Source organism: Prunus dulcis, chromosome 4 (genome assembly GCF_902201215.1).
Source record: "Prunus dulcis chromosome 4, ALMONDv2, whole genome shotgun sequence".
Classification (NCBI taxonomy): domain Eukaryota; kingdom Viridiplantae; phylum Streptophyta; class Magnoliopsida; order Rosales; family Rosaceae; genus Prunus; species Prunus dulcis.
In genome coordinates this window covers 23,784,885-23,805,428 of record NC_047653.1, presented here as the reverse complement: position 1 = coordinate 23,805,428, position 20,544 = coordinate 23,784,885, and the positions used below count along the sequence as shown (strand labels likewise).

Sequence of the window (20,544 nt, the reverse complement as noted above, 5' to 3'; positions counted from 1 at the left end):
AAATCATACCTTTTAGGTTGAAGAACGCCAGAATAACCTATCAAAGGTTGGTGAACAAAATTTTCAAGGAGCAAATCAGTAAGACTATGGAGGTATACGTAGATGACATGTTAGTCAAAGCTCCCGAGCGAGCAGACCACATCAAGAACCTTGCCGAGGCATTCAACCTACTCCGAAAATACAACATGAAGTTGAACTCGAGCAAATGCACGTTTGTAGTCTGGTCCGGCCGATTCCTAGGATACTTAGTCACCCAAAGAGGAATTTAGGCACATCCAAATCAAATCAAGTCTATACTCAACATGAAGTCACCTGCCAACAACGGAGATACAAAGTCTAACGGGCAGAGCGGCTGGTCTCAACTGATTCCTCTTAAGATCTACCGACAAGTACAGGCAATTTTTCAAAGCCTTGAAGAAGGGACACAAAGACAAGTGAGATGACAATTGTGAAGTAACTTTTCAAAACTTGAAAACCTACCTCACTTCACCTCCCTTACTTTTAAAACCGATACCATAAGAAAACTTGTACATCTACCTAGCGGTCTCTGACTTAGCTGTTAGCTCAGCTCTCATCTGAGAAGAGCTAGGGGCACAACATCTAGTATACTACACTTCAAAAGCTCTCCTCAATGCAGAGACTCGCTATCTGAAAATGAAGAAGCTCATTTTTTCGCTTGTGGTTTCTGTGAGAAAACTAAGGCCCTACTATGAAGCGCATCGGATAATTGTCATGACAGAATTTCCTTTGAGATCAATCCTCCACAGCCCCGACGCTTCTCAGCGACTCATGAAATGGGCTATCGAACTCAGTCAATACGACCTCCTCTACCGATAGATTTTGTTGTAGAGTTTACTCTGACAGCCGAAGAAGAGAATATGGTCACCAAAAGCAAGGAAAAAGCAGACGACACCTCCCCCACTGATTCGAACCTACCTAACGACATGTGGCAGTTGCATGTAGACGGAGCATCAAATCACAAAAGAGTGGGGGCAGGCATCATCATAATCACCCCATACGGAACTTTGTTGGAACAAGCTATCACGCTATGCTTTTATGCTTCAAACAACGAGGCAGAATATGAGGCATTGTTTGCAGGATTACGCCTAGCGAAAGAACTATCGATCAAGAGAGTGGCCATCTACTCAGACTCCCAGCTGATCACGAATTAAGCCTCGAGTGAGTACATGGCAAAGCATCCAAGAATGGTCCAGTACCTCGACAAAGTTTAAGGACTTTTGAAAGAATTCCTCACTTTCACCATCCAACAAGTTCCACGGGCCGAGAACACTCATGCAGATACGTTGGCGAGCCTAGGATTAGCACTAGACACCCAGTTCAGACGCTTCATCCCCTTGAACACCTTGACTGGCCAAGCATCGAAGAAATAGAGCCAATTGACTCAATGCAGATCGATGAAGACCCCAGCTAGCAAGACCCCATCATTGACTACTTAGTGAATGGAAATCTGCCAACGGATAAGTCCGAAGCTAGGAAGGTCCAATAGAAAGCCATGAGATATTACATGCAAGGCGACAAGCTCATTTGCAGATCATACTCCATCCCTCAGCTCAGTTGCATAAAATACCCTCAAACACTTGAGGTCCTCCACAAAATTCACGACGGCGAGTGTGGCAACTACTCTATGGGCAGGTCACTCGCCCAGAAGGTTCTAAACATAGGCTACTTCTGGCCTACTCTACGCCATGACTCCACTGAATATGTCAAAAGATGTGATCGCTGCCAAAGGTATAAACCAGTTCCTAATCTTCCTGTCGAAATCTACCATCCGTAGAACAGTCCGTGACCTTTCATGCAATGGGTCATGGACTTAGTATGCCCTATGCTAACGGCACCTGCCAAGAAAAAAATGATGATCGTCGCAACTGATTACTTTACTAAATGGATCGAGGCTGAAGCTCTATCCTCTACTAAAGAAGCCGATGTGGAACATTATTTGTCGATTTGGCTACCCACGATCACTAGTTGCCGATAATGGCTCACAATTCATTGGCAAACAGATCACCGCCTTTTTCAAAAAAAAAATACACAGTTGCCCATAAGTAGCGTCCTTCGGGAAACACATGACAACGACTAGAAGCGTCCTTTGGGAGATGCAGCCCGTAAAGAAGCGTTCTAAGAGAGGCCAGGAATTTCCTAAGGGAAGTATCCAGGTTCCTATCCGTTTCCTAAGGGGGGAAGAATAGTCATATAGTTTCCCATAAGCAGCGTCTTAAGGGAGATGCAGGGCGACGACCAGAAGCGTCCTAAGAGAGACTCAGCTCGCAAAGCACCGTCCTAAGGGGGACGTAGGGTGCGCCAGGAATTTCTTTAAAGGAGGTATCCATGCTTCCTGCGGGAAGTATACAGATTCCTATCCGTTTCCTAAAGGAGGCAGGATAGTCAAACAGTTGCCCATAAAAAACGTCCCAAGAGAGGCGCAGGTCGACGACCAGAAGCGTCCTTCGGGAGACACAGCCTACAAAGCAGTATCCTAAGGGAGCCACAGGGTGCGCCAGAAATTTCCTAAGGAAGGTATCCAGGTTCCTATCTGTTTCCTAAAAGGGGCAGGATAGTCATACAGTCGTCCATAAGCAACGTCCTAAGGGAGACGCAACCCTCAAAGAAGCGTCCTAAGGAAAACGCAGGGTGGGCCAAGAATTTCCTAAGGGAGGTATCCAGGTTCGTATCCATTTCCTAAGGGCAGGATAGTCATACAGTTGTCCATAAGCAGCGTCCCAAGGGAGACGCAGGGTAACAACCAGAAGCGTCCTAAGCTTTCTCCGAAAAATGCAAAATACGCCCGGAGTCCCTCAAGGGGGACCCTGGCTTTTGCCAAAATCTTAAGGGAAATGTACAGCCCATACACTAGCTGGTGACTCAAGCAGTTCGCAATACAATATGCAAATTGAAGTTGAAAAAAATAATAACTGAAATTTCCATAGTAAAGTGACCAACCGCCAAGTTCAACAAAAAGAAGATGGTCAAACAAGACCAATTATTCCAAACGAAGAGCAGACTATAAAAGCTGAAAAGAAATAAATGAGTCTTCATCTACTCTGAGACGCCAGCAAGAGATCCCTGATTTGCAGTTTCTTCTGCATTTGCCTGATCAACCACGCTCTCAACAACTCCACCTGCCTGATTCGCGACATCTGCCACCACATCTTTTTTGAAGCAGATGAAATTTTGCTTCCCTTTGTTTTTCCAAGGAAAGACTTGAAAATGTATCAAGATCGTCAGCCTGATGGATATGATCAACTAGCTTGAAGCAAGTAGACGGGCTTGACAGGAAGTTTCTTCTTCAGCAGATCAGACACACTTGCATCCCCTGCAGGGCTGGACTCGTCCACCTTGGAATCAGCCGCTAATGTTGTAGAAGAACCTTTCACCCAGGCAGATGACTCTCTCGCCTTCTTGGCCGCCGCCATCCTCACCTCTAAAGGAGTCAACGACGACGAATCAACTCCAAGCTTGATTGCTCGTCACTTAACAATTGGATCATGATGGTTGGGTAGAAGAGCAGACCTCCCAGTTCGACCTTCATCCTTTGATTGGTGCAGACGACCCAAACTTTGGATAAGAACATATGCATCTCTTTGCCTCCCAGCAAGTGAACTAGATCACGCACGGACCACTTCACGGAGCAGATCACAGTCTCCAAGCGTGTTTGCAGGAGGCATTAGTGGAACATCCCTTGCTATCTGCACCAATGAGATGTTTAACTCTAGCTGATGATGGAGGAACAACTCTTACTTAAAGTCTTCTCAGCAGAAGGGATCCTTGGCTTCTTCCTCAATAGGGACACATCCTTCGCCAGCGAAGTCGCAGCTTCATTTCTTGAAGACTTGACATCAGCCTTCCTTTTAGAGGATCATCAGAGTTCGAACCATTCTGCTTCTTTCTCTCAACACCTTGGGCAGGGGGCAGACGACCAACTTTCTCCTGATACTCGCTCAGCAGCAACTAGCGGCCACCGCCGCTCTAACCGTCTTCGGTCGCCAGTCACAACATCAACTAGCCTAGTCCCACCCAACTGGTCATTGCCGTGAAAAAGAGAAGACGAAGAAAAAAATATAAATGCTCTTCTTACCTTGGGATGCACGACAACTCCTTTCTTCGACAAGCAGTACAAATTCTCCAAGATCTTTCTCAAGCTAGAAAGTAGAGAAGTTAAGTTTACGATGTGAGAAAGAGTGAAGATAAGCCATGTATTTATACAAGTTGGACAACCCAAGTCATGAAGGAATCGCAAACTCATTCCTATTGGGAAAAATCCAACTCCAAGAACAGTTAGAAGCCTACGCCAATTAGGAATCCAATCTACAAAGAAGCCCAGACACAGTTGGAGAGCCCAAAAAATAATTTCATCTCTTACATACCACACAAGCGTCATCTCTTATTTGCACAAACAATCACACTCATGCTCCTCCTGCAATTAGACAATCGGAAATTGCATGTCTATACTCAAAATGATAATTTATCTGCTCATCAACACCGCCACTAGTCTTGGTACAAGTACAACTAGTGCTCAGGACTAAATTATGCCTTCAAACCAGACTAAAAACACCTTCCTTTTCTTACATTTAATAACCAAATAATCAACTCAAATATGTTAATTTTTCCAATCTAGTAATATCTTTCTATACATATGGTTTTGCAAATTCCTTTCACAATTGAAAAGGTTGAGCTTTTTTTATGAGTGGTGATTTTCCCACTCCAATTTTATCCACTTACACTCCATTTTATAACTAAAAAAGGAGTGTAAGTGGATAAAATTGGAGTGGGGAAATCATTACCCTTTTTTATTTATAGTTTTGTTATTTATAAATAAGTTCTCAAAAAATCACACCCAAAATCCTTTTTATAAGCATCAAGTACAACCATCAAAACTTTTTATCAAAGATCTGAACCCAAAAAATAAAGCCTAAAATGCCCTTTTTTTTCTTTTCTTTTCTTGCTTTTCTTTTATACGTTACTTTAGCAGGTTTTTATCACAAGTGGTCCATGAACTTCTTAAAAATTTTAGAATTAGTCCTCAAACTCTCAAATTGATCAATGGGGTCCTACATATCAATTTGGTCCCTACTGTCGCATTTCAACAAAACTTTTGTCAATTTTGGTCACATGTCATCACGTGACCAACTTTAAATGTGTATTTCCATACAAATATAGCTCATTTTTGTCATAAAACTCAAGTTTCTGCTCAACAAAATGGTGACCACAAAAAATAGGAACATGGGGGTGGAGGAGATTAGGAGGCTGCAAACATGATTTTCTTGCAATAAATTAGACAAAAACATGTATACAAAATAGTTTTTGTATTAATAAATTTATGGGTTACAATCTCTACGTGCTATTTCTACAATGAGAAAATCTTCGGGTTCGAACACCAAAAAATATTAAATAAAAAGGCGTGTTTGATTCAAGGGTTGTAGAGGGTTGATCCTGACCAAATGGGTAAGCACAAGGTATTTCTTGTCATGAACGTGGTTGAATTTTATGGAGCGTACCTCCAACATTATCCAGTACAGCTGGAGCTTTCAGATCCATGAGTATAGTTACTGTAGGTGCAAAAGAGAGCTTCAAATCCTAGAGGGGGTGTATGCGATTGGGGAGAACTACTCTCCACCCAAATGCTCCAACACAAACAAGCTCAATGGAGTTAGTTGGCCCCGAAGAGAGATTAAGAAACAACACAAAACAAAACAAGCTCAATTGACTAACAAGATATAATGGATTAGTGGGCCCCACACTAAACTGTAAATCACTTTACCAGATAGAACATAAGGTGATCACCAACTAACCAAATGAGTCAATCATAAGATCCATGATATTTGACATAGTCCATAATGTGGTCCAATTTAGTATTCATACAGTATAAACTGTCTGCTTAAAAGGAAATAAAAATTGGTTTCAGAAAGGAAAGAAAAAACAGAAGGATTGCATCGATAAGCGAAGAAATTGCTATCCAACAAAAGAGGTTCAAAAATCACAACAAATTTTGTCAATTAACTCATCCAATTCAAATATTCAAATATCAGCACCAGAAAGGTTAATCTACAACAAATGAAGAAAATTTCACATATAAGCACATATTATGATAAGTTATATACAACAAACTCATTAAATTTTGAACAGAATCTCTCCATCTGTGATGATGAACATCGAGAATGTACCACAAACCTGATGTAATTATCTTTTCCTATATGTCTCATGTTCGTTACTCTTTAGCCATCCGCTTTCAATAATTATCTGGCATCTCTTCTTCATCAGGTAAAATCATGGTCAAGAGAGAATACTTGACTCGTAGAGATATTTTACCCTTCTCAGCCATAAGCCTTGCCCCCGACACAACCCAATACCCAGGTGAATCCTGTGGTCCTCTAGTCATTTCTGTTGTGTCAACAAACCTCAAAAGTTTAGGTGTCTGTGTGGGCACTGGAGGGCCCCCGGGATACACAGCGGAGTTTATGTTCACATCAGAAGGCCGAGGAGGTGGTTTCTGAGCATTCGAGAAACGTGTGCTGATAAGGGTCGAAATTAATCCAGATTTCTGTGCCAAGCCAGGGGAACCATCCCACTCAGCTTGTCTAACATTAGTTGCACCAGTAACTTTAGAAAAGAGAAGCCGTAAAAATAAAACTTTCTTCAGGCCAGAGTCTCCAACTTCAAAGTGAGCCCCAGTGACAACAGAGAAATCATCATTAGCCTCCACAGGAGCTGTACATACATGAGAGAAGCTCTTCCATTGAACCTTTTCGTAATATCTCCGGTCAGATGAAAGATGAGAAATATTGCCATTCACTTCATCCTGGAGTAGGAAGGTCTTTGGCAGCGAAGAAAGATGCTGCAAGTGGATTGCTAAGCAGTTACTTCTTTTTCCCTCCAAATACAATCGGAGACCAGTCACTGGCTTCTTACCCACATCAACCTATCAGGTAATTCATCAGAAATCATCACGATCCTAGAATGCATAAGTTTTATTTTAAACACAAGTAGTAATAAAAATGCATGTTTCCCCAAAACACCAGCGAAGAAAACAAATTTACCACCATGAAGAATTTAACCATGTCATTTCCTGTGAAATTATTTAACCCAATTCCCCTATATCATAACCAAAAAATTTTGGGGGATGGTATAGTAAATCAAAGGGAATAGGGAGGGAAAACAAGACAGACTAGCTGGTATCTTAAAGTTTTGGTATTTAGAGTATAAGCCACTTAATCTTATTTAGCTACTCATTGCTCGCAACCTTCCTCTTGAAGGTCTCATAGTTAAGAGAACATGACGCGGATACATATCATCAGTTGTTATTCATACCTCTTCCCAGCATGATCTCATTTAACAAAACTGAATGATCACACATCACTAAATTGTTTGTGGTCCTGCTTAAAGCTTAATCTATTGTCTATTAACCCTCGCACAAGTAGCACATTGAGATCAACTAGTTAGAAAAATAAGCTTTACTTCAGATTTCAAGTCTCATTTGAGTTCAACTTTAACTAACGGAATGGAACAATTACTCTTCTACCAATACGATACATCCATTTTCTTCTGCAATACTAAGACAAATTCCGAAGAAAACACAATACTAATACCATTACCGGAGTTGTATTAACATAAAGCTTAGGACCCATGAAGCTGAACTGTAAAGATGCACTACTTTGCTGCTTCCTCTGAGGACCAAGCGCAAGCTCACCAAACACCGGTGCCCATTGCCTTGGAAGTTGAAACTCCAAAAATTGATGCAGTTCTTCAATTGGCGGCTTATCTGCACTTGATAAAAATTGCAAACAATAAAAAAGAAAAGAAAAGAATCGTTTAACATTTTCCTTATGTTTCTAGTAAGTTTATGCAGACATAAGAGAAAATTGGGCAAGCATAAAAATGGTAGATCGTCGGTTTGCTAGTACGAACTTGGGGAAAATATTATAGATGAGAGTGCACCTTTACAGAATTGGATGTTTATTCATTGTTAGGAAGGAGTCAATGATGTAGGTTATCCTTTATTCTGATAAAATTAGGCAAATCACTGGTGAAATAGGTGAAACAGATACAAATGTCAATCCTGCTATGAACTTAAGGTTCCATCATAACGACATATCTAATCATCCACTAATGATGCCAAATTCTCAATGCAAAGAGAAATGAACTTGCGGCTGCAAGTTGCAGGACGAAAGCAGATGGGGTGAACTTATCTATTATTATTGTTATAACTTACAAGAGACCATAAGTATGGGGTCTGAAATAGACATCTGTCAAAAGGTTAGTTATAAAATAATGAAAAGAATAAGCAAGCACATTGCATAAAGAATACACAGTGACACCTGCCACCAGGAATAGGGATGGCAACGGGTCGGGTAGGGGCTGGGTATGACAATACCATCCCCGTCCCCGCTCTCCATCCCTGCTCCCGTCCCCGAACCCATCCCCGTTTAATAGGTTTCGGGGAATCCCCATCCCCGTTCCCTTCGGGGGACTATTCCCCATAACCGCCCCAAATCCCCGATTTTTTTTGCATAAAAAATATTTATAATACATTTTAACATTAAGTTTCATATTAAATTATCATTCAATGCATCCAAATTAACTATAAAGTTCAACTCAACTATTCAAAATCACATCAATATGAAATTCCAAAGAAGATTAGGAAAAATTAGGAGAGGGATGTTAACTTAGGATTAAACAGAAATATTATAAAATATAAACATATATATTTTCGGGACGGGTTCGGGGATGGGGACGTTAGTACCATCCCCTCCCCATACCCGTAGGGGATTTTTCAAGTTCGGGGATCTCCGTACCCGATACCCGTTTGGCCCCGAAATCTCACCCCCTTAAGGTCGGGGATCCGACGAGGACCTGCCCCCGCAGAGATTTTTGCCATCCCTAACCAGGAACCATAAGTATGGGGTCTGAAATAGACATCCGTCAAAAGGGCAAAATAATGAAAAGAATAAACAAGCACATTGCATTAAAAAAAACACAGTGACAACCACCACCAGGAACCATAAAGAAAAATATATATATTATAGAGTGGGAGAAGATCAGCTCATATGCCCAATATGATTGATGGAACTAGATATCTAAAAAGATTATTGCATGGACTCAGAACTTTTATTAAAAAAAAAAAAAAAAAAAAGGAAGATATATTTGTATGTTGTGACCTGAGAGAATCTATAAAATTCATAAGTCTGCTGATGAAACATGAACATTGCTATACAAATAATCACCAGCCAACAAACCGTCAATATCACATTTATTGGATTTTATTACTTATTATAAGTATATTTAAGAACTATTGCTATAGTGTAGTAAGCCCATTTTGATTAGGGTGGCATAACCAAAAGGTCTCAGTTGAAGTTCATTTCCGACCAATAACTAACCACCCACAACCACAAGGTTTGCATCAATTCATGGAAGGTTAATGGTAAGTTTGACTAGTCCTTAAATAAATCAAAACTTTTCTATATTAATGTTTATCCTTGAATCCAACTCCATCTGCCTATTATACAGACAGAATTCAGATAGAGGTTTTAAGTTGAACACATCTGGGACACACAAAATAATAAAGTAGACAAAATATGTGAACCAAGGGAAATGCAAAATCCAAACATTCAGACTGTTTAGATTAATCTCTAGACTATATTCATGTAAGATACACTTATATAAATAATGATACTTATAAAATTGCTAGTACAAAAGCTAGAAGGCAAACCCAACAAAGTACATTCAGTCTACCACACAACAAGACACATTAATACTCCCCTCCATTTTTCCTTTTCAAAAAATTACATAAAAACTCCCCTCCATTTAAGTACTGGATTCAGAGGTAACGCACAACACGATAGATATTCATAAAAGCTAAGCATAAAAGCGAAAATATTCCGTACAAGGGTACACACAATAAAATTTCATACAAAGCAAATTGGGTTGTTGTATTGAATGTTCTTAACTGTTTGAAACCAACAATATAACATTGTTTTTGTGCAATGGAAGGAAACTATTGGATATTAGTTTTAGAGGATACTTCTTCCCTAGGCATGTAATTAGAAGTTTAGAAAACTAATTTACTAATGAGAGAAGGATTCAGCTTACAACGAAGATAGAGATTAATGGCATGACTTAAAAATCCGCTCCCATGAATCCCACTCAGTAACGATGTAATAGGAACCAATGACATTGAGATCACATCAGGTTCAATCTGAACTGTGTGACACCACTCATTGTAGGGTAGATTTTTATACAAGCTTCCACCCTTCCTCTTGCACATGAATTTAATATCCTGCACCTAAAGTACATAAGAGATATGAGCTTCAATATTATAGTTTGATAATACTCCAAATTAAACATTTGAGAACATTAAACCAGTAAGCTAGAAAGATCATCTACCACTCAAGTACAGACAGTTTCAACCTCAGAAAACTCCAGGATTTAATTTCCTACATCTCAAAATTTTATGGCTCTATTTTCAATTAATCGTACCAACAGAAGACAAAAGTATAAGAAAAAGAACACTAAAGAATAAGGATACAAACAGTTAAAGAAATGTTCAATAACTCAATGTTTTTAAATAAATAAAAAATTTATGACTGGTAAGCACCATAACGTCACTACTGATATAAACAGTTAAGGAAACATTCAATAACGATCAGAATTCATAAAGTTCCATAGCAATTAATCTAATTGGTACCAAGAAAGAGCTTTGATCCGACATAATTTACATTTAAAATAGAGATTTTTGTTCTGTCTTTTCTTAAAGTGTACCTCTACACATGAGTACGAACTGGAAGGAATTGTGTCCATGATAGCTCGCCCGCGCTCCTTGACCAACTGAAACGAAATTAAGACAGAGGTTAAGGTAGCTATACGATATGCCATGATACAAATCTGGCATGACTTCAATTGTATAAAAGTGGCAAAAGTAATGTCTGCTATAACCCAAAAAAGAGTAATCTATCATCTAAATTGGGCCAATTTTTCATAATACATTATTGAACCACAGTAACATAAAAAGCTTAAAAACAGGACTCAAATTTAAATTAAAACTTCAATTCTAATAAAGTAAGAATGAGACACATCCAAGCACCAGAACAAACAAGATAACTCTATGGGGAAATCATACATAAGAGCTTTTCTAAAAACAACCAGATGAAGTTTCACGAAATTGGTACAAGTGCAAAAAAATGGACCAAAGAAAGTTTCAAGAAAAGTTTCATCGTATCAACATCAGAAAGCCTTTTTTTCTGAAAAAAAAGGATACCACATATATACTGCAAGAAAAAACATATAGCCCCTGAAGTTTACAGATGGAAAGAAAAAAATTGGACTTTTACAATCGTAATAAATGAGTGAAAAAAACTTATTGTAATTTATACTTCTTCCTCAATTGTGAAACAGCCATAGCAATCCAATGATCACAAATGTCCATTTTTCAGATTCTCCTTCAAGGATCATATATAGAACTTGGGTTTCTAGGCTACTGACTAAAACATAAGAAATTGTGTATTTTCTCTTAACAAAAGCACCATGCTACTGAGTAAAAGTATTTCGCACAGAAGCACTCCCAAACAGTCTCTAAGAGATTCCGTAGGAAGCATTTCTAAGTGAATAGATAATAGCACATGGGTTTTTAGTGAAATTTTCTGTGTACCAAACAAAAGTGTGCTTTGTGCAAAAACAATCCTAAATTATCTCTATACATAGACAAACTGGTATGTTAAATTTCAGTAACATGGGGTATGACCAGAAAGTTCATTTAGCAAAAAGACCCATTGATATTTGAATTGAATGGTATTAAGCATAAAAATGAAATTCTTCAAACCTTGTCTCTCTCGTAGAATTTTTCAGAATTCACACTAGACTGACCAGCTCCATCTATGTACATCTTATCTGCCATGTCCTTCAATTTTTTCTGTACCTCAGCAGGTTGGAGAGGTGATGAGTGCTGCTGCTTGGCATATATCATATCCTTTCCGCCCATTTTCACCCCGACTATGACATGTGTACCGTACTTGTCAATAAACCTGGAAGAAAACATTAAGAGGAAAATGTAATCAGTTCGTGAAGTTGAGTAGAGCATTTATCAGATGATCAGTTAGATGAGATGTGAACTAATATGCAAAACCTTGCGAGTGCTGCAGGATCCCAAGATGAGGGGACAGCTTGTTTGATATGGTCACGCAAGGCAACCTGGGATTTTTCAAGAGCAACGCTGTAGAGTGTGATGGAGATTCCATCAAAAGCAAGTGTTTTGGTGTTGGCAGCGTCCTTCTGCCATCCTCCTGTAAACTCAAATGCAGTATTGAAATGCCCAGTTGGTATTTTACCAGACAGAGTCAATTCCTGGTTGAATTGCTCTGACATCTACATCAAACCAACCCAACAATTCATATATTAATTTGTATTTAAACCAACAAACAAAAATGAAAAATGAAGGAAGTATAAAACTTTAAATCAATATGAAGACAAATGATGAAAGCAACAAACAACGGACCTGTTGAAAGGAGAGAACATCAGAGCCAAACCTCATGCGCTCGCCTTTGTCGCATTTGATGGATTTGGGGACATTGGGTATGCAAAGCCCACCGGCGCCTGGAATTGCAATTTCACGAACTTGGTCGTCGTCGATGGCGATCAAGCGACAGTCAACCCCAACCCCAACCGCTGACTGCTGCCTCTTGCAGTACTTGAGTTTCAAGTCCACCGTCAGATCGTATCCCAACCCTATCGACTGTATCGCTGCCTCCGCCGCCTCCGCCGCTGCTTTCTTCGAGCTCGTTCGACTACTCATCTCTCTTTTTCTCTCTCTTTCTCTCTCACTTTCCCATCAACCAAACACCCCTACGATTGCCAAGCAGCAACACAAGCAAGTCTTGAGTCTTCGTTCTTCTTCTTCTTCTTCTTCCTTTCTTCTTTTTTCCTTTTTCTTTTTAGTTTTGTGTTATGAAGACGGGTCAATGCAAAGCATTTACTATTGTTCCTGTTGTGCATTTTTATATAGCAAGGCCTCCAATATGTAAAATTATATATATATTGAAAATAAAAATATGTGATTGGGATTGTTTTGTTTGAGGAAGAGTAGGTAAAAACTGGTATTTGGGGAGGAAGTCAAAGCTTGAGTGCTGGCGTCTACTTCTGGGAACCTGCTGCTGCCATCAAACTCCACCTCATGCCTTTCGTCTTCTAGCTTCCACCCTTTTCTTTTCCTCCCCTATTTATTTTCCCATTGGCTGGCTGCTGCATCTATTTCTACCCACCTTTCTCTAAACCTACACTCGTTTTTTTTTTTTTTCCTTCTTTTTTTTTCTTATAGTGAATTAGAAAAATAAATAAATACACCATGATAATTATATATTTGATACAAAAACAACTGGATAGCCTAATTGGCGAGAGAAAAAAAAAAAAAAAAAACTCAATTAGCCATTTGTTATTGTCTAATTAGTTTAGTATGTGTTCATTCCAAAAAGCGTGGTCGTGTTTTAACACTTGAATATTCTTATAAGTTATTTGGGTCGTAGAATGAGCTCAAATATGTTATGTGCAGTTTGATTATAGGCACTCCACTATTGGTACTAAAAAGCCCAATAGAAAACAGTGATTCAGACATAAAGTATAGTGGATGTCTTGCACCTTAATAAATTGAACTTTTCATCAGGCCATTGTGCTCTAAGTGGAAAATTGGCATGGATTGATTCTTTTCTATGACTAGTTTTTTAAGGACTTCAATATGCTACTTGTGTGATTAAAACTCAAAGAAACAAAGGACTAAAACTGCAATTGGACTAAGGAACTGCCAAACAAAGTATATGATAATTTTTTTGATATATATTCTTCTCTAATATATATGTATTTATAAAGATGTACAAAGTGGTAACCCTTAAAAGAGTTATATTAAAGATATCCTAATTAAAATAGGACTGTGCAAAGGGCTAATTACAAAAAATATTGAAAGGAAACAAAAAAACATATTCTCGCCAACACTCCCCCTAAAGTTTGTGCACATATGTCTCGAATGCCCAACTTGTCAATTGAGTCATCGAGCACCCTACTGGACATGCCTTGGTCAAAATATCTGCAAGTTAATCTTCATAATTTACAACTAGAAACTAAATAAACTCAGTCTCTAAATTCTCTTTAATGAAGTGTCGATCAACCTCAACATGTTTAGTATAGTCATGTTGCACTAGATTATGTGCTCTCTTAATGGCGGCCTTATTGTCTCAACAGAGACTCATAGCCTTCTTAAGTTCCAATCCAAGTTATCTCAATAATTTCTTCAACCAAAGTAATTCACACACACAATTAGACATACCTCTTTATTTGACCTTAACAATCTAGCCACCACCTTCTCCTTCTTACTCCTCCAAGTAACTACATTACCTTTGACGAAAGTAAAGTACCCATAAGTGGAACGTCTATCAGTAATAGAACCTGTCTAGTTAACATCATTATACCTTTTCACATCTAAGTGCTTATTCTTTGAGAACATTAACCATTTACGGGAAGGAGACTTCAAACACCTCAAAATTTAGATTAACCCATTCATATGTGCCTCACTATCATTATGCATAAATTGACTCACCACACTTGCTGCATATGGTATATAAGGCCTTGTATGAGAAAGGTAGATCAACCTTCCCAACCTTGCACAATTTGTTGAAACTAATATCTAGAGGGCCTAACAATCTTTTGAGTCTTTATACTCGCTCACAAAATACTTTTGCAATGTTTCATCTCATCATCATCATCGCCAGTAACCACCATATCATCAACATATATGAACAACACAGATGGAATTAATAAGCATGTATTTGGATAAAAGATGTTGTGACCAATTCGCATGGCCTAAGACTGCAGTGCCAGCAAAACATGGGTCATTTTTGGAGCATTGTGCATCTAGATTATGACCACCTTCTGTTGTAGTTTCTTGCAAAAGACCTCCTGGTGGGTTCATGACATTTTAATAAGTCATAGTTGCTATAATGGTAGAGACAAGCATCAACATGTCATGTGAATTTTCCAACCCTTTTATTTGTAGAATTCAATAAATTTAGTAGACTAAATTGCATTTCCTTTTTCTATCACCTCTATGCTTCCAACACCAAATGGGGGTTGTTGATGATTTTCTTTATTTCCTTTCACCTCCATCAAAACCTTGTGGATTTCTAGGCTCCTAGAGTTGATTAAGTTGTGGCTTAAGGAACCTACCATGCTGAATACTCTTATTGACAGGAATTGCTTATCTCCTTATAACAGGGAGTGAAAGTAGGAATTTTAGGATCTGTACACAAAGTTGTAACATCAAATATAAGACAAACTGTAGATTTATAATACATTTTAGTATATATATATTGGGGTCAGCATGGTAGGGCTTGAGATTGATCACGTGACCAGATGAATCTTCAATTGGGGTGGTAGTTCAACACAGTAAGCGGCTCTTCCCACTGTTCGGAGGACAGGAAATGGACCCTCATGTCTCCTCAGTAACGCCTTGTGTACCTTTCTAGTGGACTCGTGTTGAGAGGGTTGAGCTTCACAAAGACCAGGTCACTTGGTTTGAATACAACATCTCGCTAATGTTTGTCCACCCATTTCTACATCTTCCAAGTTGCCTTCTCCAATTGAGCCCAAGCTAACACATTGGTCACCTGTCAGTCCTTAGCCGTCTTGTATGCAGTAGGGCTACTCCCTATGTAGCCTGACACCATTGTGTTTGGTGTCAAAGGTTGTTGTCCTGTTGCCAACTCAAAATGACTTGACCCTGTAGACTTCGATCACTGCAAGTTGTATGAGAATTGAGCAATATCCATCAACTTTGCCCAGTCTCATTGGTTGGCACTCATATAGTGCCGCAAGTATAACTCCAATAATGCATTCACCCGTTCCGTCTGACCGCTTGTCTGTGGGTGAAAGTTGGTAGAGAAGTTCAGCTGTGAGCCAAGTAGCCTGAAAAGCTCCGTCCAGAGTTTGCTAGCGAAGCAAGTGTTACAGTCATTGATAATACTCTTTGGAATCCCCCAATACTTCACCACATGCTTCAGAAACAAACGTGCAGCTTCCTCCACGTTGCAATCCTTTGATGAGGGGATGAAGGTAGCATACTTGGTGAACCTGTCGACCACCACCAAAATTGAGCCACACCTTTCTGACTTTGGTAGACGCATGGTGAAGTCCATGAACAAACTCTCCCATGGTCTGATTGGAACAAGAAGTTGCTCTAACAACCAACTTGGCTGCTTCTACATTGTCTTGTTTTGTTGGTATACAAGGCAAGTCCACACAGACAAGTCTACATCTTCCCGAATCTGTGCCCAGTAGTAAGAATCACTCATCAATGCCAAAGTTCGGTGAATGCCTGGGTGTCCCACCCATTTCGAGTCGTAACACTCCTTCAGTAGTTCTCTCCTCAAATTGTCCCACCTTGGAACATAGATTCATCTCCCTGTTGTATAGAGAACACCATCATTGAGCCAAAATCATCTTGTCTTCCCATCTTTGACAAGCTCCGGCAGATTCTTGGCTTGGGGATCATGTAACACGCCCTCTCGTATCCTTTGCATGAGAGAAATTTGGGGTCGCACTACTACTGCTAGCTTGGCCTTTCGACTTACAGCATCGGGAACAACATTCGTCTTTCCTTTTTTGTACTCCAATTGTACCCGAACTCAGCCAAGAAGTCTTACCACCTAGCTTGTTTGGGTGACAGCTTCTGTTGGGACTAGAAGTGGCTTGTGGTAACATTGTTAGTCTTAACCACGAACAGAGAACCAACTCCAAGTTTGCAAGCAGTGCACTACGACTGTCATCTCCTTATCTTGAATAGTATATCTCCGTTCAGTGTCATTAAGCTTTCGGCTCTCGAAAACCAATGGGTGTCCATTCTGTATGAGTACAGCACCAATAGCAAAATATGATGCATTAGTGTGTACCTCAAAAGGTTTGCTAAGATCGAGAAGTCTCAGCACTAGTTCCTCCATAACTGGCCTCTTCAACTCGTTAAAGGCATGTTAGCATAGTGGCGTCCACTGCCACATCTTATTCTTCTTCAGTAAATCCGTCAAGGGGGCGGCAATGGCTGAATATCCCATGATTAACCTGTGATAGTAGTTGACCAATCCCAGAAAAGACCATAACTCAGGTACCTTGGTTGGTGGTTCCTATTCTTGAATGGCTCGCACTTTATCCTCCCTCATTAGCAATTGTCTACCCCGTATCTTATGACTAAGGAACTCAACCTTTTCTTGGACAAAAGAGTACTTCTTCTTCTTCTTCACATATAGCTTGTTCTCTAAGAACTTGAACACCCTCTGCAAGTACTCAAGGTGCTTCTCTAGGGAATTGCTATACACCACAATATCATTGATGCAAACCACAACAAATTTGTCCAATAAAGGATGGAACACCTTGTTCATTAAAGTGCAAAAGGTTGCAGGGGTGTTAGTCAAGCCGAATGACATGACAAGGAACTCATAAGACCCTCATAAGACCCATATCTTGTCTTACATGAGGTCTTCAGTTCGTATCTGGGTGCGATCTTTACTTGATAGTATCTTTAGCGTAGGTCTAGCTTGGTGAAGTACCTCGTTCCTTCCAACTAATCAAACAAATCTGCAATCAAAGAGATTGGATACTTGTTTTTTATGGTTACCTTGTTTAGTGCCTGGTAGTCGATGCACAACCTCAGTGTCCCATCCTTCTTCTTTTGGAAAACGACTAGGGCACCATAAGGGGCTTTGGACAGTTGGATGTACCCAACGTCTAGCAACTGCTTCAATTGCTTCCTCAAATCCTCCAACTCGGGAGGGATCATCCAATACGACTCTTGGACAAAGGGTTTGGCACCCGGTTCCAACTCAATGGCATGATCCACCTTTCTCCTGAGTGGTAAGGTGTTGGTCAGCTCCTTGGGCATGACATCTACAAACTCCTTAAGGACTGCCTCTACAGCTCTTGGGACTGATTGGACCTCCTTCTCAACTGTATCAACCTTTATCGTTGCAAGGAAAGTCAGTTCACCCTTCTTCCAAGACTTGGAAAGTTGCATGGCTGACAAAAGCTTTGACTCGCCTTGTTGCCACTGGCACCATGCATGCATTGCTCTACCCTGTGCTATGCACATAGAATTATAAAATGGAATAGGAAATGCCTTTACCTTATCCATGAACATCATAATCATCCATTGAGATCACGGGGAAGTCATCCACTCCCTTCCAAGTAGCAATGTGAAGTTTCACGTCACGAGCTACTCTATCAATTGCTTGGCAGTTGAATTTACAGTCTTCATACTATCTGCTTCCTTTGAGACCCAACGCGCAAGTCTCTTTGCTTCCCACACTGACATGAAGTTATGTGAGGCACCCGTATCCACTAGACAACGAGTTGTCTTGCCATCCACTATGGTGTCGACGAACATCATTCATTTAGCTTGAACCTGTGGTTGAGAGACTTTGGCCTATAGGGCATTGAAGTGGTGAATGGCCCCCATTCCTGCTTCCCTGTTGCCTCCTCTTCCTTCTCTTGGTTCATAGCATTTAAGGCTTTTTTTTTGCGGATCATCCTGCATCATGTATGGTCCATCGTACAAGTAGCAGGCTAGCTTTGATTTGTCATTCCCATTGTTACCTTTGTCATTCTTCTTCACAGATGATTTATGACTGTTGGACTTGTCGCTTGACTTGCCACTCTCTTTTGGCTTGTTGTCTCCCCCACCGGATCCACTGTTACCTTTCTTTCCTTTGAATTTGGAGTCTCTTTGATCATTCTTCTTGAACTCGACAAGAGATTCAACTACAACAATTGCCTCTGACAAGGTTTGGATGTGTCACCTTTGTAGCTCCAGCTTGGCCCAATTTTATGGGCCACTCATGAAGTATATGAGCTTGTCTTCATTTGTCATGCTAGGCACCTCGAACAATAGGTTGGTGAACGTGGTGACATAGTCTTTCACGCTCCCCATTTGCTTTAGCCATCTCAGCTTCTCCTTCGCCTCATACTTGGCATTCTTTGGATAGAAATGCAACATAATATCCTTCTTAAATTCATCCCAAGTCTCAAATGTAAATCTACCTTGATCGATCTTTATGGATTGACAACGGCACCACATGAGAGCATTGTCAGTGAGAAACAATGTTGCTGTAGTGATTTTGGACTCATCATCGTCCATCTTAAGATACTTGAAATACCTTTCGATATTCCACAGGAACGTGTCCAGCTCTTTTGCCTCTCTCTTCCCATTAAAGGATTTGGGCTTGAAAGTATCTAACACCTTGGGTTCCTTTGGAGTCCTAGTCTTGTTCAAGACAGCTTCTTTGCACAAGGCCTAATCTCCTTTCACATCCTTCACTTCATCACGAAGTGTAGTAAACTCTGTCATGAAATGAACTAGTTTGGTTTGGACATCCAGCTTGATTGTGTCCAGCAAGGAGTTGAGGGCTACCTGAAATTGGCCTTGAAGCTCTTCCACCACAGCTTCAGAGCCTACCTTCGTAAGGGCATCCTCTTCGAGTCGATGATCGAACTCGGCCACAGCATTCTCCATCTTTGAAAGTAGTTTCTCCATCGTTGCTACCACATCTTTGGATCGGTCCTTCCTTGATTTTCCCTTAGTATCTAAGTTGACCTTGGACATATCAACCTCCACATTGGATTCGCTCTTCAACATGCTTCTTAGAAGTATTTGAGCTTTACGCTCTGATACCAACTGTCATGAGATAACTTTTTGAAGTCTTCCTTCCGTGCGGCCTTAGACTTGTAGCCTCTCGAACAAGCTAAATTAGTTTTCCTTCCTGCAAAATAAGATCAAACTAAGCAAGAACACAAGAACAAGAGCTAGAATGATAAAAACACTCAAGAGAGTTTGGGAGAATATATGCTTGTATTGCTATTCAATGCTTTACAAGTTGAGGGGTGAGGATACACAATGAGGCACACTCCTTATATAAAGATCCTAGCTCACCTACCACCCAAAACAATCTAATGATCCGGAATCTACCACTACTGTACATTGAATCTAGACATGTGGACTAAGAGATCTAGAATGATCCATCCGATGGGCCAGGCCTTAGCTTCTTTTGTTGGGCTTGACCTTTACAAATGGATCCTCTAGGTTGACCCAATAGTTGTTGGGTTGAGCCTTCAACTTGCGGGCCGTGACACTTAGCTCCAAAGGTAGCTGAAAGATGGTGACACCACATCTGCCACTGAAGTTGAGGAATTCGATGTCTTCTCCCAGATCTTTCACCAATAGATTCAAGCACTCTAGTTGGTGATATTGCACACAGAAGTGTAGCACTATTACTTCCCATCCTCCATCTTGAAGTAGCATACGAATGAAGTCTGTGTTTGCCTGCACCAACTCATTTGGACATTAACTCTCCAGTTTATGATTGCGTAGTAAAGATGAAATTTGCCTTCCATATCAAGTTTCATGCATGCATCATGATTTGCAGCCAATACAGCCTGGAAGATCCCGGTATGGCCCTCAACTCCTGGGTTATGTTGGTTAAATTCGAATTTTGTATTTAGAAGTTACATGACTAA

The 20,544-nt window shown here is 40.1% G+C and overlaps 1 protein-coding gene across 1 annotated transcript; it reads right to left on the bottom strand.

Annotated features, from left to right (window-relative positions):
• Window positions 1-5,984: 5,984 nt before the first annotated feature.
• On the bottom strand, window positions 5,985-13,139 carry LOC117624319 (MACPF domain-containing protein At4g24290-like). Its single transcript, XM_034355484.1, has 7 exons — window positions 12,500-13,139; window positions 12,131-12,369; window positions 11,828-12,029; window positions 10,771-10,836; window positions 10,102-10,294; window positions 7,608-7,774; window positions 5,985-6,934 (listed from the first exon to the last, which is right to left on the bottom strand). The coding sequence occupies exons 1-7, from the start codon at window positions 12,794-12,796 to the stop codon at window positions 6,245-6,247; spliced, it is 1,854 nt and encodes a 617-aa protein (XP_034211375.1). The 5' UTR covers window positions 12,797-13,139; the 3' UTR covers window positions 5,985-6,244.
• Window positions 13,140-20,544: the final 7,405 nt, after the last annotated feature.

Excerpts from the sequence above, each read along its gene's own strand:
- LOC117624319 (XM_034355484.1), bottom strand. The coding sequence starts at position 12,796 with ATGAGTAGTCGAACGAGCTCGAAGAAAGCAGCGGCGGAGGCGGCGGAG. Across the intron at positions 7,775-10,101 it reads CATTAATCTCTATCTTCGTT|ATAAGCCGCCAATTGAAGAA; the intron begins GTAAGCTGAATC and ends TATCAAGTGCAG. Across the intron at positions 6,935-7,607 it reads TTTATGTTAATACAACTCCG|GTTGATGTGGGTAAGAAGCC; the intron begins GTAATGGTATTA and ends ATTACCTGATAG.